Here is a 17,231-nt window from a genome sequence, read left to right as displayed (position 1 = left end):
CCACAGCTTCTTAGCTGTCTGTAAGAGAAAAGAAAATAAGGCAACACTTCGCAGCTTCTTACCCTTCCTTGTTGTAGAGCAGAGTGTAGTTGGTAGGGAGTCCTCCATCAGAACCAGGTTTCCACCAGCAAGCAAGGGTTTCTTTTTCCGGTGAACGACATCTAAGTACCTCAGGTTTTCCAGGAGGTGACTGTCCTGGGGAAGGACAGAAGTCACCCAGTTAATAAGCTGTATTTTTGGCAAATAGCATTCAAGAAATTGAATCAAATTCAGGAAAGTTTGGGCTTTAAAAATTACTCTCCTGAAGAACTTCAGGAGAGCCAAGCATTATTTCAACATAATTTAAAATAAAATATTTTGACTTTTTATTGCCAAACAGTGTTTTCATTTTATGACTGATTTAAATTTAAAAAAGGAAGAAGAATAAGTCAAGGCATTTTCAAAACCTTTGCTTAGGCGATTTTGGAGGAATCAGACATTTAAAGGATAGTTACAGATTATCTTTAGATTTTTCTAAATAAAGTATTTAGGAAAAGAACATGCTCTAAAGCACAAATGACTTACCATTCAAATACACCATGTTCAGAAAAAGCAACAAAGTAAACTGAACCGGTAACATCAAATTTTGCTGCATGTTGCTTTATCTACTCCTCTTCCAGGTGGGGATGTCAGATCAAAGGCTTCCTGAGAAATATGGCAACATGCAACATTCAATAATAGCATTATCACTTTATTTAATCAAGCCATTTTTGCCAGCTGTAACTTCCTAATCCTGATTACTCTCTCAGACAGGCAGGGCATTTTATACATAGGGAAACTCAGCTGCAGAGAGGCTAAGCATCCCACTCAGCAATTTTCAGCCAGCTGTCAAATACAAGAAGGGTCATTATCATGGGAATGATCATTAATTTTTTTCTCTGTCCAGTTCCCTATGGAAAAGAATCTATGGTCTAAATTGCAGCAAGGGAGATTTAGGTTAGATACCAAGAAGAATTTGCTAACTGTGAGGGCACTTAAAACATCAGAACAGATTCCCTAGGGAGGTTGAGCAGGTTCCCTAGAGAGGTTCCTCATTCACTGGAGGTTTTTTCACAGCAGGTTAGAGAAATGTTTGTCTGGGCAGGTTATACAGGGATTGTCCTGCCTTGATCGGGTCCGGAGCAGAATACCTTGAGGTACCAGCCCTATTTTTAATGAGCTTCTATGACTTCAGAACATAGAATACCTCCTTCTTGTTGCATGTGATTCTTCAGTAAATGGAAAAGACAAAGCAAGTAAAAAAGAAAGAAAGAATGGAAAACAAACATTGTTTTATGATTAACTTACCAGGCAAAAATGAGCACTGGGGCCTGATTTCCTCTTCCTTATACCAGCATAAATTGGAAGGATGCAACAGCATGGAAGGAAGAATGATACTGTTGTAAATAAAGGGCTGATCGCCCTTTAGTCTAAGGAATAGTTCTCACTTGTAAAGTACACTTATACCGCTAGATGTCCTCAGAATACAAGTTAAGGTGCATAGTGGTTGTGAATCACTGTCAGGATGGTGTCACGCATTGAATTTAACACTTACGAAGTGCAGTTAAAACAGAAGTGGTTACATGAAGTGGTAAATGACTTCTGCATTGCAAAAAGGTTCCCTTTCAGGGTTATCTTCTAACATGTACTAACTGCAAGAGGTGTCAATAGTCCAATGATTTGCAACTGTTGCAAGTGACCATTGGAAGCCACCCTAAGTGGTGACAACTTCATGATGCAAGAGCTGGAAATTAGCCACAAACATCTATGAGGGCCTTCTTACACATTACACTTGCCACATGCTATCTGCACCTGAGCTGTACTGCTATCTAGTGCATCCACAGGTGGTGGATAGTGGAATGACCTTCAGGGAAAGTTAGCTGTGAAATAAGCAGGGGTAACTGATGAATAAGCAGTTGTGGACTAAGCAGCAGCAGCAGCAGCACCACCAGGATGTGGTGAGGAAAACAAATGGCAATGCTTTCTTTCCTAAAAAGCCACATATTCTTTGACAGTGCTATGACAAGGTGAGTACAGGTCGCCACTATAATAACCCTGCCATCTGGAAGCTGATGTGCAGCAGCTTCTCCATGATAAAAGTAGTCATGCTTGGGCATCTTCCATGAAAACAACTTTTCCAGCGTATTCCTCAAACCCTTTGGTGACCAGCTAGTGGCGAAAGGAGCAGGACTGTGAGGTCTGGAAGCTCCTAGTCATGAACTGGCATGAAGGCAGCAGTTACAAGAAGGTTGCCTAGCAGTTGGATGAAACAGGAGTGCAATTCGGCAGCTGTAACTGTGACTGAGCAGCCTTCTTCAGGATCTGATCTGTTCACCCCACATGGGGAGTGGGCTAGAAAAGGTGCCCTAAACATAACCTGTCTAATACCATATTCTACATGGGCGACACATAGGGGGTGCACATGGGTGTATGTGCACCCCCCCCCCCCAAGATTGGTTGTGCACCCCCTGGAAACACCAGCTGCAAAATCAGAAGTGCCGGTGGAAGTGCACTTCCAGTTTTGCCACTGGTGATTTCAGGCTCGGCAATCAGCTGCTGGGGGACCCTCCCCCCAGTTAGTGATCAGCCGCTAGGGTATTCTATATTTCACCCTGACTGGATAACCACGTCCAATGGGATCACCTTTATTGCGATCGAAAATACCAGCAAAGACACACCATCGCTTTTGGGACCTGGAACATCAGGATCCTCATGGACAACCCTAATAGTGAATGGGCAGAGTTCCACATTATGATTTTAGTTTGAGAACTCAAGCAATACAACATCAGTGTAGCTGCACTGAGCGAGACCTAGCAAGTGGGCAATGGGCAGCTCAAAGAACATGGAAGTGGCTATACCTTCTTCTGGAAGGGTAAACAGGAAGGAGAATGCCAACTTCACCGAATTGGTTTTGCCATTAAGAATGAACTCATAAATCAACTTAATGAGTTCTCTATCAGAATGAATGAGCACCATATGATCGCCTTAAACTGGCAGGGAGCCAAGATGCCATTATTATCAGAGCATATGCAACTCTTGATGCTGCCAGTGAAACCAAGAAGGAATTTGACGCCAATTTTGACAAATGTCCTTTCTGATGTTCTGGAGGGAGACAGACTTTTTCTCAGCAATTTCATCACCAGAGTTGGAAGGGACTCTAACCCCTGAAAAGGAACTGTCACCAAGGAAAGAGTAGGAAAAGTCAACTCCAGTGTCATCCTCCTCTTGAACAAACGTGCAGAACATCAACTTACAATCACTAACACTCTGTTCCATCAGGAAAAAAAAGGGCACAAGACATCATGGCACTACCCAAGATCTAAGCATTAGCACCTGATTGACTATGTCATTGTCCATGATCAGGATTGCAAAAGATGCCCATGTCATTTGAGCTACGCTCAGAGTTGATGATTACTGAACTGATCACCAACACATCCTCTCAGTTATGTCACTCAAACTGGGTTTCAAACAATGGCTGCAGCGGAAGCAATGCTGATGGAAGGACTCAAGGACCCAAGGAAGTGGGACCTCTTCCACCAGCTCCTCAACAACAACAACAAAAAGCCACACACAAAAAAAATGGTGAATTCCAATCAACAATGGGAGAATGACAGCAACATATGCAGTGCCCTCAAGGCCACTGTCATCAGCACCTGTGAAGAGACACTTGCATTCTCTACCAGGAAACATCAAGACTGGTTTGATGAGAATGACCAGGAGATGCAAGAGTTTATTGGTTGCAAGTGCAAGGCCTTTTGTGCTTGGCAAAACAACAGCAACTCCAAGCAAAAGAAACTGAATATCCAACAAGCCAAGGCAGAGGTTCAAGGAAGACCTGTGATATGAAGAACATATTGTGGGAAAACAAGGCTAAAGAGATTCAACATCTCTTGTCAACATGACATCCACGATATGTATGGTTTCTTCAGTGCCAAAGCCATCTGAGGTCTGAGCACTCAAGGACGAACTCCCTTGAGACCTAAGGATGGAAGAGACCTGATCAAGGAAAAGGAAGCCATCAATGCCTGTTTGGAAGGAACATTTTGAAGACCTTCTCAATCAAGATTCTGCCATTGCCAAAGTGTTCTCAACTCCATCCTGCAACACTCAGTCAGACATAATCTCCGACCCTTGATAAGGTGAGGAAAGCCATCAAGCAGAGGAAGAATGACAAGGCATTTGGAGTGGATGGAATCCTTGCAGAAATCTTCAAGCAGGGGGGAGGAGAGCTCATGTCACAGCTTCATGCCCTCATCGTAAGAATCTGGAATGATGAGGAAATCCCAGACGACATCAGGGATGCCATCATTGATTGTGACAATCTTCAAGGAAGGAGACAAGTTTGACTGTGCAAGCTATAGAGGGACTGCCTTGCTGTCCACCACAGGAAAAATCATTATAAGAACTCTCTTGAACTATCTACTTCCATTTTCTGAAGAGGTTCTCCCAGAATCTCAGTGTGAGTGTAAGGCATCAAGAAGCACAACTGACATGATCTTCACAGCTTGCCAGCTGCAGGAGAAATGCCAGGAACAACATTAATCCGCTCTACATGGCCTTCTTCAATCTCATGAAAGCTTTCAACTCTGTGAGCTGGGAAGTGTTGTGGAGGATCCTTCTGAATTATGGATGCCCACTGAAATTTTTCACCATTCTCTGCCTGTTCCATGAAGGTATGTGAGCAGTGGTTCTCACAGATCCCTTTGAAGTTAAGACAGGAGTTAAGAATGGCTGCATCATCACTCCAATACTCTTATCAATATTACTTGCCACAATGCTACATCTGACCACCAACAAGCTTCCAGCCAGAGTGGAGCTAAACTACCAAAAGGATGGTAAGCTTTTTAACCTCAGCTGACTCCAAGCAAAATCCAAGACCACCCTGACCTCAATCACTGAACTCCAGTACAGTGATGATGCTGTAGTGTGTGTTTTCTCAGAAGTAGACCTTCAGGCAGTTATCAATTTCTTGTATGCTTCAGTAAAGACAATGGGACTGATGCTTAACACTCAAAAGACTAAGGTCCACCCCCAACAAGTTTCTAATGAACAGTCCTGAGCTCTAGTAAGCCAGATCCGTGGTGGGACTCTGGAGAATACTGAGTATTTCCTGTAACTTGAAAGTCACCTCTCTCAGAAGACTGACATCAACGAAGAAATCCAACATCACCTCATGGTTTATCAAGCAGTTGTGATCCCCACCTTGCTGTATGGAGCTAAGACATGGACAACATACGGAAGACATCTAAAGTTGTTGAAGAAGTGCCATCAACATTGCATGTGGAAAATCCTCCAAATCCAGTGGGAAGACAGGTACACCAATGTTATCATCCTCCTGCAGGCATACACCACGAGCATTGAGGTGATGATCGTCTGACATCAACTTAGTTGGGCTGGCCACATCGTCCAGATGTCCGACTCCAGACTCCCAAAGCAAGTTTTATTCTTCCAGCTCAGCCAAGGTGTATGATCAAGAAGAGGCAAGAGAAAGCACTTCAGGGACATACTCAAGGCCAAGTTAAAAAAGAAAGGAACATTGAAACCAACTCATGGAAGACTATTCCCCAGGACTGCCTCAAATGGAGGAAGAGTCTGCTGCAAAGATCTCAGTACTTTGAAACCTCACGACAACAACAGGAGATAGAAAACAGCAGGGAATCCGCAGGCAAACAGCATATTGTGGACCAAATCAAGAACACAGTGCCACCCACCACACATGGAAACACATGTCCGAGCTACAATAGAGTCTGTCAATCCAGAACAGGTCTCATCAACCATCTTAAGACCACACAGGTAAGATAATCATGGAAGACAGTCATGCTGAAGGGATTGCCAAAGAAACAATCTGCACTTAAAACATTAGCATCCGAGCATTCAAGCAATAAAGCACGTGGTAAGTGCCATTGTGTTGAATCAGGGGTGTAGGTTGTAGCCGTGTTAATCTAAGGACATAGGCATAGGCAGACACAGTTCTTTGGGTGAATCGGATATCTTTTATTGGACCAACTTAAGAAGTTGAAAGCAAAATTTTAGCAAGCTTTCGGGTTTAAAATCCCTTTGCCTGGCTGAGGAAGCCTCTGCAGTTGGTGTGTGCTCTTCCTGGATGGAATGAATAGTAAAGAAGCCAGAGGCTGGGCTGGTGTGCATGCAAGACAGGCCGTCAGTGAAGATGTAAACTGCGGAGTCAGTAGGTGAGAGACAGGCTGGGGGGGAGGGGGAGGAGGAGGAGAGAAATGAGGGATGAGATGAATGTAGCAGTGTGATAGTGGAGAGGTACCTGGGGAGTGTAGTGTTGAATCCTTTCTTGAAAGATAAAGCAAAGCTGGAGTGACTTCTCCAGGGTGCAAATGCATCAGAGTGCTTGGAAACAGTCTATTAAACATGGAATAAAGGCTTTGGAGGAAAGAAGAGTCCAACATGCAGAGGAGAGAAGAAGCCTTACTGAGAGTGTAGGTACAAACCATACCGATACGCAGTAAGACTAGCAAGTATTGCAGAAAACCAGCTTGGCTTAGCAGGGACCTCTTCAGTAAAATGAAATCACAAAAAAGAATCTTATAAGAAGTGGAAACTTGGACAAATGACTAGGGAAGAACATAAGGGCATTGCTTGGGCATTCAGGGATAAAGTCAGGAAGGCCAAACCACAATTTGAGTTGCAGCTAGCAAGGGATGTGAAGAGTAACAAGAAGGGTTTCTGCAAGTATGTCAGTAGCAAGAGGACGATCAGGGTAAACGTGGATCCTTTACTGAACAGGGGAGGCAACTTTGTGACAGAGGATGCAGAAAAGGCTGAAGAGCTCAATGCCTTTTTTACCTCAGTCTTCACAAGACTCCAGTGCAGTGCAAGGGTTGGGAGTGACACAGCACCCAGCCCCAGCACCTCACAGCACAGGAGCCAGTCCCAGTCCCTGCATCCCTTGAACCAGCTCCCATCGAGTGCAGGGGCTGGGGCTGGCTTTTGTACTCTGCCAGTATTGCTCCCAGCCCCTACATCATACCAGAGCCTGGAACCAGCTCTAATGCAGTCACACCCAGGGCTGAGACCGATAATGTGCTGATTTTTGGTGTGAGGCCTAGGATCACACCAGAGCTGTTCAAGGCTCCAGTGCAGTACTATCGTCTATATTTAGATCATAGCAAGCATTACTTTTTTCTGAGCAGTCAGATGTTAAGCCTTAGGGTGTCGTTGCATGTTACCTTTAAGGCACGTTAAGGGCTCTGAAGACAGGAGTGGCCACACACCATGACAGGAAAACATGAACTAAGTGCCTTCTGAGGGTCTCAGAGGGAGTCTTCTTTCAGCAAGCACTTTCTCTAGCTCTTCTGGGGCAGCTGGTGTTGCAGTCACACTGGACTGCTCCACAGAGCCAAGATGAGTTGGGAGCAGTCCTCCAGCACCCCAGGAAGCACCACTCCCAGCCACCCACAGGTGACTCTTCCCCTAGAGTGACAGTGGGGGCAGCCAGGGGAGCCCTGAAGGTAAGCATTCCCCTCCCTCCTCCACTCCCATTCTGGACTCATGCTGCCCCCAGGGCTCCCCATGTTGTCTCACTTCCCCTTGCCCCCTGTTCCTCAGGGCTCCTTCCCCCTCCCCACCACGTCCCTCGACTCCCTGCTTACCTTCACTGCCAGTGCTGTCTTGGGGGAGAGGCAGGGAATGGAAACCCACCTGCTTGCCTGGCTACTGCTGCTGCTCTCCAAGCTGAGCCCAGCCCAGAGATCAGCAGCAGTGGTGGCAAGCAGGCTCCTTCCTTGCCTGCTCCCCCAGGACAGTGCTGGCAGCTATAGGCAAGTAGAAAGGTGCAGGGGGAAGGGGCAGGGATATGAGGTAAGCAGGGGCCAATCTAGGCTAGTAGGGAACAGCAGGTGCAATTTGGGGTGGCAGGCCTGATAAAAGGATGGGGGGGGGGTAATGATGTCCAGGGGGAAAGGAGCCTGCACTGGGGGGGGTGACAGACCTGATCAGGCCAGCAGGGGGAAATGGGGACCTAGTCTGGCCAGGCAGGGCCTGACAGGCTTGATGCAGGCCACCAGAAGCTGGTGGGGTCCAAATCTGGGCCACAGGCCCCATTCCTGGGACCTACACTACCCCAGAAAACAGGTCAGTCAGGTGGGCACAGAGCCAACTTGGCAGCTCTTAGCCATGGCCCCGCTCACCAACCCTCTAAGGGCAGGTCAGAGCAGTGCATTTTACAAAGGGTTTAGCCCTGACCATGTGACTGCTCCCAGCACATGCTAATTTTAACACTAACTAACATTCCTTTTAAGTTAGCAAATGCTAATTGTAATATGCAACTACACCTATATTAATACTTACCATAACCTAAATAACACGTGTTAAGTGGACCTCACATTTAACAGTGGCTAAAAACAGAAGTTGGAAACAATTTTCACCTCCCTTTCCATGCCCCCACCCCCAGGCCAGGACAAAGCTTTTCATTCTCAGGTCCTTTGGGTGTACAAACTCATTGTCCCACCCTAAATACCCGTGAAGTACCAAGATGACGCTTTTCCCCCTGGGATATTTGAGGCTAATTTGAGTTAAGTGGCATCCAAAAAAGTGTGTGTAAACTACTGTTCTGCACCTGTTTTGATGGGAGTCAAAGCCCTGGGATAAACCCCGTCTGTTTTTAGATGAAGAGGTAGCTAGTCATGTTAGTCTGATGCAAGGCAGAAGGCAGAGCAGAGATGCCCCTGATGAAGGGTACTATATATAGTTCCTGAAAGATTATATTTCTCTGATTAAGTTAGTCTATAAGGTGCCCCTCTATCTTGCCTTCTGTCACATTTAAGTCCATGTACTTAACTTGCATCTTTCCTGAAGAAAACTGAGAACCCAAACAAAGCCTTCTGTCTACTCAAAAGAAATAGCTCATGACATGATCTTAATATTACTAACTGTACAATTCCCAGGCCCACTCTGACCAGGTGCACTCCTGAAACCAAAAAGCACTCCATTTCAAGAGAGGACCATTACCTCTTAGGCCTAAAAATCAATTCTGCTCATCTGACAAGTACTTGTGTTCAATGTTCCAGAGCACAGGTGAGGATTAGCTTTTTGCTTGCACAGGAAATTATAAATGATTGGTTATCTGGATCAATTTTCACTCTTTACAAACAATGGCCACATACACCCCTTTTAATGCACACTTATATTAAAAGTCAATTAATTCTGGTTTAGTTTTAGCATACGTTTTCTAGCAACACACGTGCATTGCCTTAAAACAAATGGGGTTACATTTTCATTTGCCACCACCTCAGAATTGCATGAATGTTGGGTTTATTCACCCAGCTTTTGTATGAACCGAATGGAAGGACCCACAGTTTACAGGCAAGCATGGGTTTTTGTGCATGCAGAATGGATATATTTCAAATGTTACAATATCAAATAACTTCAGGCACAAACTAACTTGAGCACTTTTAGCAGTCAGCTAAAGCCTTAACTCTTGCATAATCTAGAACACTTTAAGAAAACTGCAGCTTTTTCCCATGGCCTAAAGCTGATGTTAAAAATAATGAAGCACAAATGATAACCATTTCATTCATACAATACACAAAACAGTAACAAGTGATGATGCTTACGCACAACAGCAGTTTTTACAAAAACACCACCACCTTTTATCCAAGTTACAGTTAATTCAGTTTCACATATCCCCTTCATATGATGGTACTGCCACTACTGAGTTATTTATATACATGTTTTTTCTCCTCTGATGCTGTGTTAAAACCTGACAAACAGATGAAACTATCTACAGTGAAACAGTAAGACTAATTGAAAGGCCACGTCAGACAACATGTACCGTATGTGAGGGGTACCAGGACTGGGCATGAATGCCAGGGGTTTGTATTTACAAGAGGATATTTAAGAGTCTAGCTATCAGTTTACACATGGAATTATCCTATTTTTGTGACATTAGTCTAAATAGTCATACAAAAACCAGTTCACATAGCTCTATTTAAGTAAACCTCTATCCTTCAAAAATTTGTCCATAATTGCTTTCCCCAATTCTTTTTTTAATTACATTTTTGGACTTGCATTTTTGAGTACTGCCAGAATGGTTTAGTGATACGGTTTAACAATACTTCGATTCTCTACAGCTAATGAAATACCATTACAGTACAATGGACAGCTCACATTTTGACAACTAGCCTACATATTAATTCTGGTTTTTAAAGAATCCAGTGCCTTCTGCTCCTTTAGCTTTCCTACTTTGTATGAGGGAGCTATGAACAGTGCCACCTCTCTCCAGGCTCCCATCTCTGAATGCTTTGATTTCTTCTTCCAAAAAGCCCCACGAGTCTCTCCAGTTCATTTGTCACAAATGCCCTTTCCTCTGCCACTTTTTTCTACCTTTCCTGATGATTCTCTGCACCCAACACCCCTTTTATAACTAAGCAAGATTATCCACAAATTGGCTGAAGATCACTTCTTTTAAAAATAAGCACATGTTGAACTAACAAGACACATGTTCTTCTCTGTAGCTCGGTCAGCCCACTTTTCACAGAATCCCCTTTTCTCTCCAGTTCTTTCTTTGCTGCCAATTGTTTCCTCTCTGAGATCTCCAGCATCTCTATTGTTATTGCCAGAAACCCAGTAGAGACCATCTCAGGCTTTCATTAGTGCAGCTCCCAAATCTGGTTTTCCTAACACTCACTTCAAGCCCCTGATTGAATCAATCCATGATTCAAAAACAAAACAAGCAAAACAAAACAAAAATCTATTTCTCCCAATGCTTTGATCAAATTAAAATCTTCCTAAATCCCCTAAGTTTACTTGATTACTGAAATCAAGCTTTCTGTTTACTACAACTTAGGGCTCTTCTCCCTTTTTAAGGTGTCATTTCACTCTACCTTCTCCAACCCCACTTGTCAGAAAGCCCTCTAAAAATCCATTTTCACATCTTCAGTCCTTTTATAATTCATCTATAATCTGCCATGGTTCCACCTTCTTCTTCCTCAACTGTCTGGAGGTTAAGAGCCTGGTAATCAAGAGAAGGGCTTTCAATTTCCAGCTCTGCTGCTGCCTTGATGTGTTACTAAGTCACATGTGTTGAGAATTTGGGGGCTGTATAGGGGATTTACTATGCAGTGGCCTTGCAAATAAATAAAGAGTAGGTCTCTAAATATAAACTGCTTCAGAAATCTTAATCTTTCTGAAGATTGCACAAAGATGTACAGAGACAAGAGGCATTCTGGATAAAAGCAGGCAAGTCAATGAGAAGAGTAGGAGAAAGAGGAGAAAGGCAAAAATAGGGCTCCTAGTTTTTGTATACCATGTGCCTTAATATTATTAATTTACAACATCCACTTCCTGTGAGTTTGTAAATAACAGTCCCTTAATTTACATCTCCCAAGTGACTGTATAATTCTGTTATCTTTCTTGTGCCCGTGTCTCCCTACGTTGTCATGTCCTTATGTTTTTCCTATTTGAATACATGCCTCAATTCTGCTCTGAGATTTACTATAGTGGATCCCTGTGCATTTCTATAAGATTACAGCCAAGGAATAGAGTCTCATACTCTTCAATGTTTAAAACAGAGACTTATTTAATTTTCTTTATTATGTAGTTGTACAAAATGGCCTGAAATCCTAGTAACAAAAGAATGTTTGCCATGTTAAACACAGAGCATACTGCTTTTACAAACATACAGCACTAACAACTGCTCAGGCTGATTATATGGGACCAACTTGTCATAAGAAGAGCAAAATGTCTTTCTAATCAAAACAATTAAGGACGTGCAAACATCAATTTTAAAGGATTATTTACACTTTAATAGTCCTTCTTAGTGCTGCTTCTGTATGAATGTTTACTTTTTAGACATATAAACCAAAGGAAAAAAATTAACTTTATTTTATGAACATACAATTAGGATTTAACAGCTTCAAAAATGTTCAACTGAAATTATGGCCACAATAATGAGAACACTGTAGCTGTATCTTCAGCAGGACAACAGAAAAGGATCTTTAAAATTCATCCTCTAAAGGATTAACTTATTTCTGTAGCTGTGATCACAACACCCTTCTCATTCTCAGTGCCTCTTTCATGATACTCGATTCCTCCTCACTAAAATAGTAAGGTGCTATGTCCTGCTCTCATCTCTTCCAACATCAGTAGTCCTTGTATAAGCAGCATTCGCTGTTGCACTTCCTTGATATGTCAAGTGAATTAAGTTAATCTGGACAACGGAGGCATTAGTGGCTAGTACTATGTGCTGAGCAGTGCAGGGCACCCCCACAGCCCATACCTTCCCTGCTCCGGCAGCAGACGGGAGAGCAACAGCAGTGGTGCATGCTGAAACAACCAGGTTTGCTGCTGCTGTGCAGATGTCACCTGCTGACATGCAGCAAGCAGCTAACCCCCACCCCACACACACATACGCTTGTTTCTGGCAGCAGGAGGTGGTATCTCCCCCAGTAGAGGACCTCTAGCTGTTCTTCCTGCACATTGCCTAGCTTCTCTGCCCTCCCCTCTGCTAGAGCTACTGCAGGGTGCAAGGTGCCCCCCTAGCTCCACTCCAGTGTGCTACACCTTAGGCAGCTGAGGGCTTATGTTCCACATGTCCACCCATTACACTACTGCTTGACAAACCTGGATATAGGTTTTTGCATGTGGTTAGGGATTTTTTTTCCCCATATTATGTCACTGCTTTACAAAATATTTATCCTCAGGGTGTCATTTCTACATCATATCTTCACATATTTTGTACATGTATATTCAATACCTCAAATGCCTGTTTATTTGAAATCCAATCAGCTGAAAGCAGAAGTTAAATGTAGTCCCAGGCACTGTGGTCTGCCTCCAGTTCTCCTGACAATTGTTGTGGTTTCATATCAAGAGTTTCCTTTTTGTTGTTTTTCTTACGCTTTCCTGACTTGTTCCATGGAAAAAGCCTCCCCAGCAATAGGGGAAATTGATTAGAATGAAGTAGCAAAAATAACTAGGAATGTCAAAGGCTCAAAGAAACCTTCTTGACAAAGCAGAGAAAAATAACCTCCCAGTAATCTCATGAATGCAGCAAACTTTCATTTGTGACAGTAGAGATAAAAATGTTTTGATAAGAGTTCAAATTTAAACAAATGTATCCCTTTAATTCTATTTAGCCCATTTTTAGCATAGAACAATGCCTATCTAGTGCAATCAGTCTATACAAATGTGACGGGCTGGCTGGTAGTGACTTAGTCCAGGGGTTTTGAAAGGGCAAAAGATGATTGGAGGATTTGGGATTCCCTTTCCTCACCAATCTGGTAATGATTTTGCCCAGGGGCTTTGAAGGGGTAAAAGATGATTGGAGGATTCCCTTTCATCACCAATCAGGCCCCAGAGACTCACCCTCCACGCCCCCTAATTGGCCCCTTGGGTCACCTGGAGGGGGATAAAAGGGGCAGCGCGGCTGACTCAAGGAAGAGACCAGTAAGGGACCACAAGGAAGGAGCTGGCAAGAGCTCAGCCAGTGGGGTGGGAGCAGTTGCCCCAGAAGAGCCTGAAGGAGTAGGAACTGCAGGCAGCACGTGGGTCCTCAGCAGTGCAGCATGAGGCTGGCAGGAGCGGCTCCCCGCTGGGTTCCAGGATCTCCTATGAGAGGCTGTGGCCGGCAGGAGAGGCTCCTCAGCTCCAGCAAGATCTGAGCAGCAACTTGAGAAGTTCCCAGCTTTGCTTCCAGCTCCTCCAGTCAGAGGCCAGGCAGCTCGATGTGAGGCCGGGGCTCCAGGAAGGTCAAGACCCCTAGCAGCTGGGAGCAGTGCCAGTACTGGTGACTGTGTGGCAGTGTTCCTGCCTACCACATGGGAGATCTCAGTTCAAGTCCCAGCTTTGGTGACTTGGGGTGAGTGAACTAACAAGAAGAAATTCCTCTTGCAGTAGAAAGGAGCTATTGTGTTTTCCACCTTTCTCCCTCTCCAGGTACCTAGGCCCTATATTCCTTGTCATTTGACATTTTGTATTTTGTGCCTTTTATATTTCTAGTAATATCAACCAGTATTGTTTGTTCTGCTGTTTGTGATTTACATTTTGGTTAACCCTGTCTTTTGTCAACTGGATGAATATGTCTATGACTGTAAGTGCCTAACCTTTGTTGAATCCTGCCCCTTGGGGCATTGTAGTGTCCCCTATACCCCCTGGTTTATACTGGTTATGTTCCCAGTACTGTTCTCTCATTAAAAGGTATATGGTTAAGTCCCTATTGGTGGTCTGGCTCTGCTCTATAGGGGGAGGAGAGTCCCTTCACCTCCCACAGCACTTGTGCACCTGCTTTGATCCCTTCAATTGGAGAGGGGGTACCTCTTGGAGTACCATCTGGGTTACACAAAGCTTCTCACTTTTGCAGACTATTAATCAATGTGTCTAAAGTTTACACTTGCTATGTTCATTCCTTTTAACTCCTGTTGTTTATGGCAGATTCCTATTATACACTAGAATAAACTTTTTAATGTCCTTGCATGCAATTTTCAATTGTTACTTCGTATCTGGTGATGACATAATGAGCATATCAACAATAAAAAATAAGGCCATTCAAGTAGGGATTCTTTTAACTATTTTCTTTGGACAAAGCAAATAATAATTGAAAAAAAGGCTGTGGGGCTGGGGGAAGAAGGAAGGAAAATGCATATTTCTATTTCAGTTCTAGGTGATCTCTGTCTTAGCAAAACACTTAAGCCTTTTTTTGAGTCCCATTAGGTTTGATTATTAAAACCCCAGTGTTACATGTGGATATTTCCCTCTCCATACCAACTTACAAAACTGCTACAGATGTATGTCAGGATGTTCCATCTATGGGATATGAGGCTTTCTTCAAACAGCTAGTGGAAGTTTCTCAATCACAAGCCTTGGTTCTCATGGGGGACTATCACCCCGACATCTGCTGGGAGGGCAATACAGCAGTGTGCGGCAATCCAGGAAGTTTTTGGAGAGTGTTGGAGACAAATTCCTGGTTCAAGTGCTGTAGCAGCCAAATAAGGGTCATGCTCTTCTTGACCTGCTGCTCACAAACAGGGAAGAATTGGTGGGGAATGTAATAGTGGATGGCAACTCGGGCAGCAGCGACCACAGGATCCTGAACTCAATCATCTTAAGGAAAGGAAGGATGGAGAACAGCGAAGTAAGGACCCTGCATTTCAGAAAAGCAGAGTTTGACTTGCTCAGGGAACTCATGGGCAGGATCCCCTGGGAAACCAGTCAGGGGGGGAGTCCAGGAAAGCTGGCTGTACTTTAAAGAAGCCTTACTGTGAGTGCAGGAACAAACCCTCCCAACGTGCAGGAAGACTAGCACGTATGACAGAAGACCAGCTTGGCCTAGCGGAGATCCCTTCAGTCCCTGAAAAAACATGGAGCAGATCCTCAAGGAATCCATTTCTAAGCACTTGGAGAAGAAGGTGATTAGGAACAGTCAACATGGACTCACCATGGGCAAGTCATGCCTGACCGACCTGATTGTCTTCTATGATGAGATGACTGGCTGTGGACATGGTGGGGGGGACCAGTGGATGTGGTGTACCTTGATTTTATCAAGGCTTTTGATACTGTCTCCCACAGTATTTTTGCAGGAAAGCTAAGGGAGTATGGGCTGGATGAATGGACTGTTAAATGGATAGAAAACTGGCTGCAGCATCAGGCTCAGAGGGCAGTAATCAATGGCTTGAAGTCTAGCTGGTGGCTGGTATCAAGTGGAGTGCCCAGTCCTGGGGCTGCTTTTGTTCAATGTCTTTGTCAATGACCTGGAAGATGGCACTGAGTGCATCCTCAGCAAGTTTGTAGATTACACCAAACTGGAGGGAATAGTAGATTTGCTGGAGAGTAGGGCTAGGATTCAGAGTGACCTAGACAAAATGGAGGATTGGACCAAAAGGAATCTCATGAGGTTCAACGAGTACAAGTGCAAAGAGGAGATGTGCACCAGCACAGGCTGGGGCTGACTGGCTGGGCAGCAGCTCTGCAGAAAAGGACCTGGGGGTTACAGTGGACAATAAGCTGAATATGAGCCAGCAGTGTGCCCTTGTTACCAAGTAGGCTGCACTGGGCTGCATTGGTAGGTGTGTTGCCATTAAGTCAAGAGAAATGATTATTTCCTTCTCTTTAGCACTGGTAAAGCTACATCTGGAGTACTGTGTCCAGTTTTGGGAACCCCCGCTACAGAAAGGATGTGGACAAATTGGCGGGAGTCTAGTGGAGGGCAAAAAAAATGGTGAGGGTGCTGGGGGACATGATTTATGAGCAGAGATTGAGGGAACTGGGCTTATTTAGTTTGGTAAAGAAAAGACTGAGAGGGAATTTAATAGCGGCCTTCAACTACCTCAGTGGTGGCAGCTGACAGAACAAGGAGCAATGGTCTCTAGTTGCAGCAAGGGAAGTTTAGATTAGATATTAGGAAGAATTTTCTCACTAGGAGGGTAGGAAAACACTGGAACAGGTACCCAGAGAGGTGGTGGAATCTCCATCCTTGGAAGTTTTCAAGAGCCAGCTAGACAAGGCAGTCTGGGAGGATCTAGTTGAGGATGGTGCTGCTTTGAGCAGGGAGTTGGACTAGATGACCAGCTGAGGTCCCTTCCAACCCTAACTTTCTCTAATTCTTTGATCTAGAGCAGGCAAAACAAAATGTTATTTCAGTCTAGGTAAGACTTACTTCAAGTTTAGGAAAACAAGGTGAAATCATGGCCACACTGAAGTCAATGAGAACCTTACTACTGGCCAAGGTGTTAGATATAGTGCTTGTTAAATAAGTATGCTATACATCTACTTGCTTCACAGGTGCCATTTTGCATGTGAAGACATGCACATTGTGAGCACACACATTTTGCAGTTGTGACTTAGTGTGCATGCTGGATACTTTCAGTGCTTGTCCTTTCCAGCTTATGGAAGATGATTTACTTTTCAAGGTCCATGCTTTTTTGAATCACAGGAAAGGATTCCAGAGTCTGAGAAACTATTATTCCTGGTAATTAGGCAGCCTTCCTGATTCATTCTTTTTAATTAGTACTGCAACCACTCTCCAAATGTTCCGTTGCATGAGTTTCATGAAAAGAAAGTGTTGTACAACAGTGACATAAAAGAAGTTCTGGCTGATTATTTTAGTCACTGGTGTTGCTTATATTTCAACTAAGCTAAATTTCACCTTTTTGGGTTTCCTGGTCCCCAGGGCTGCACTGATAATATTCCCTCCTTTTTATTTCAACTCTGTCCTTGTGTGTCTAGAGTTCTACACTGTGCAGACAATTTGC

The 17,231-nt window shown here is 44.0% G+C and overlaps 1 protein-coding gene across 9 annotated transcripts in view; it reads right to left on the bottom strand.

Annotated features, from left to right (window-relative positions):
* Positions 1 to 17,231, bottom strand: part of PRLR (prolactin receptor) — a 230,990-nt gene that overhangs the window by 27,411 nt on the left and 186,348 nt on the right. For 7 of the 9 annotated variants that reach the window (XM_059725229.1, XM_014593990.3, XM_019496006.2 and 4 more), the window contains 2 exons: positions 565 to 684; positions 63 to 195 (listed from right to left, as the gene is read on the bottom strand). In XM_059725229.1, coding sequence (XP_059581212.1) covers positions 63 to 195; positions 565 to 634 — 203 coding nt within the window. In that variant the 5' untranslated portion in view covers positions 635 to 684. Of the gene's footprint in view, positions 1 to 62; positions 196 to 564; positions 685 to 1,326; positions 1,364 to 17,231 lie in introns of all 9 variants that reach the window. The other 2 variants (XM_019496007.2, XM_059725230.1) reach the window with 1 other exon arrangement.

This window comes from Alligator mississippiensis, chromosome 3 (genome assembly GCF_030867095.1).
Source record: "Alligator mississippiensis isolate rAllMis1 chromosome 3, rAllMis1, whole genome shotgun sequence".
In the NCBI taxonomy this organism is placed as follows: domain Eukaryota; kingdom Metazoa; phylum Chordata; order Crocodylia; family Alligatoridae; genus Alligator; species Alligator mississippiensis.
Note: the sequence above shows the minus strand (reverse complement) of the source record. Positions and strands in the feature narration are given on the sequence as shown.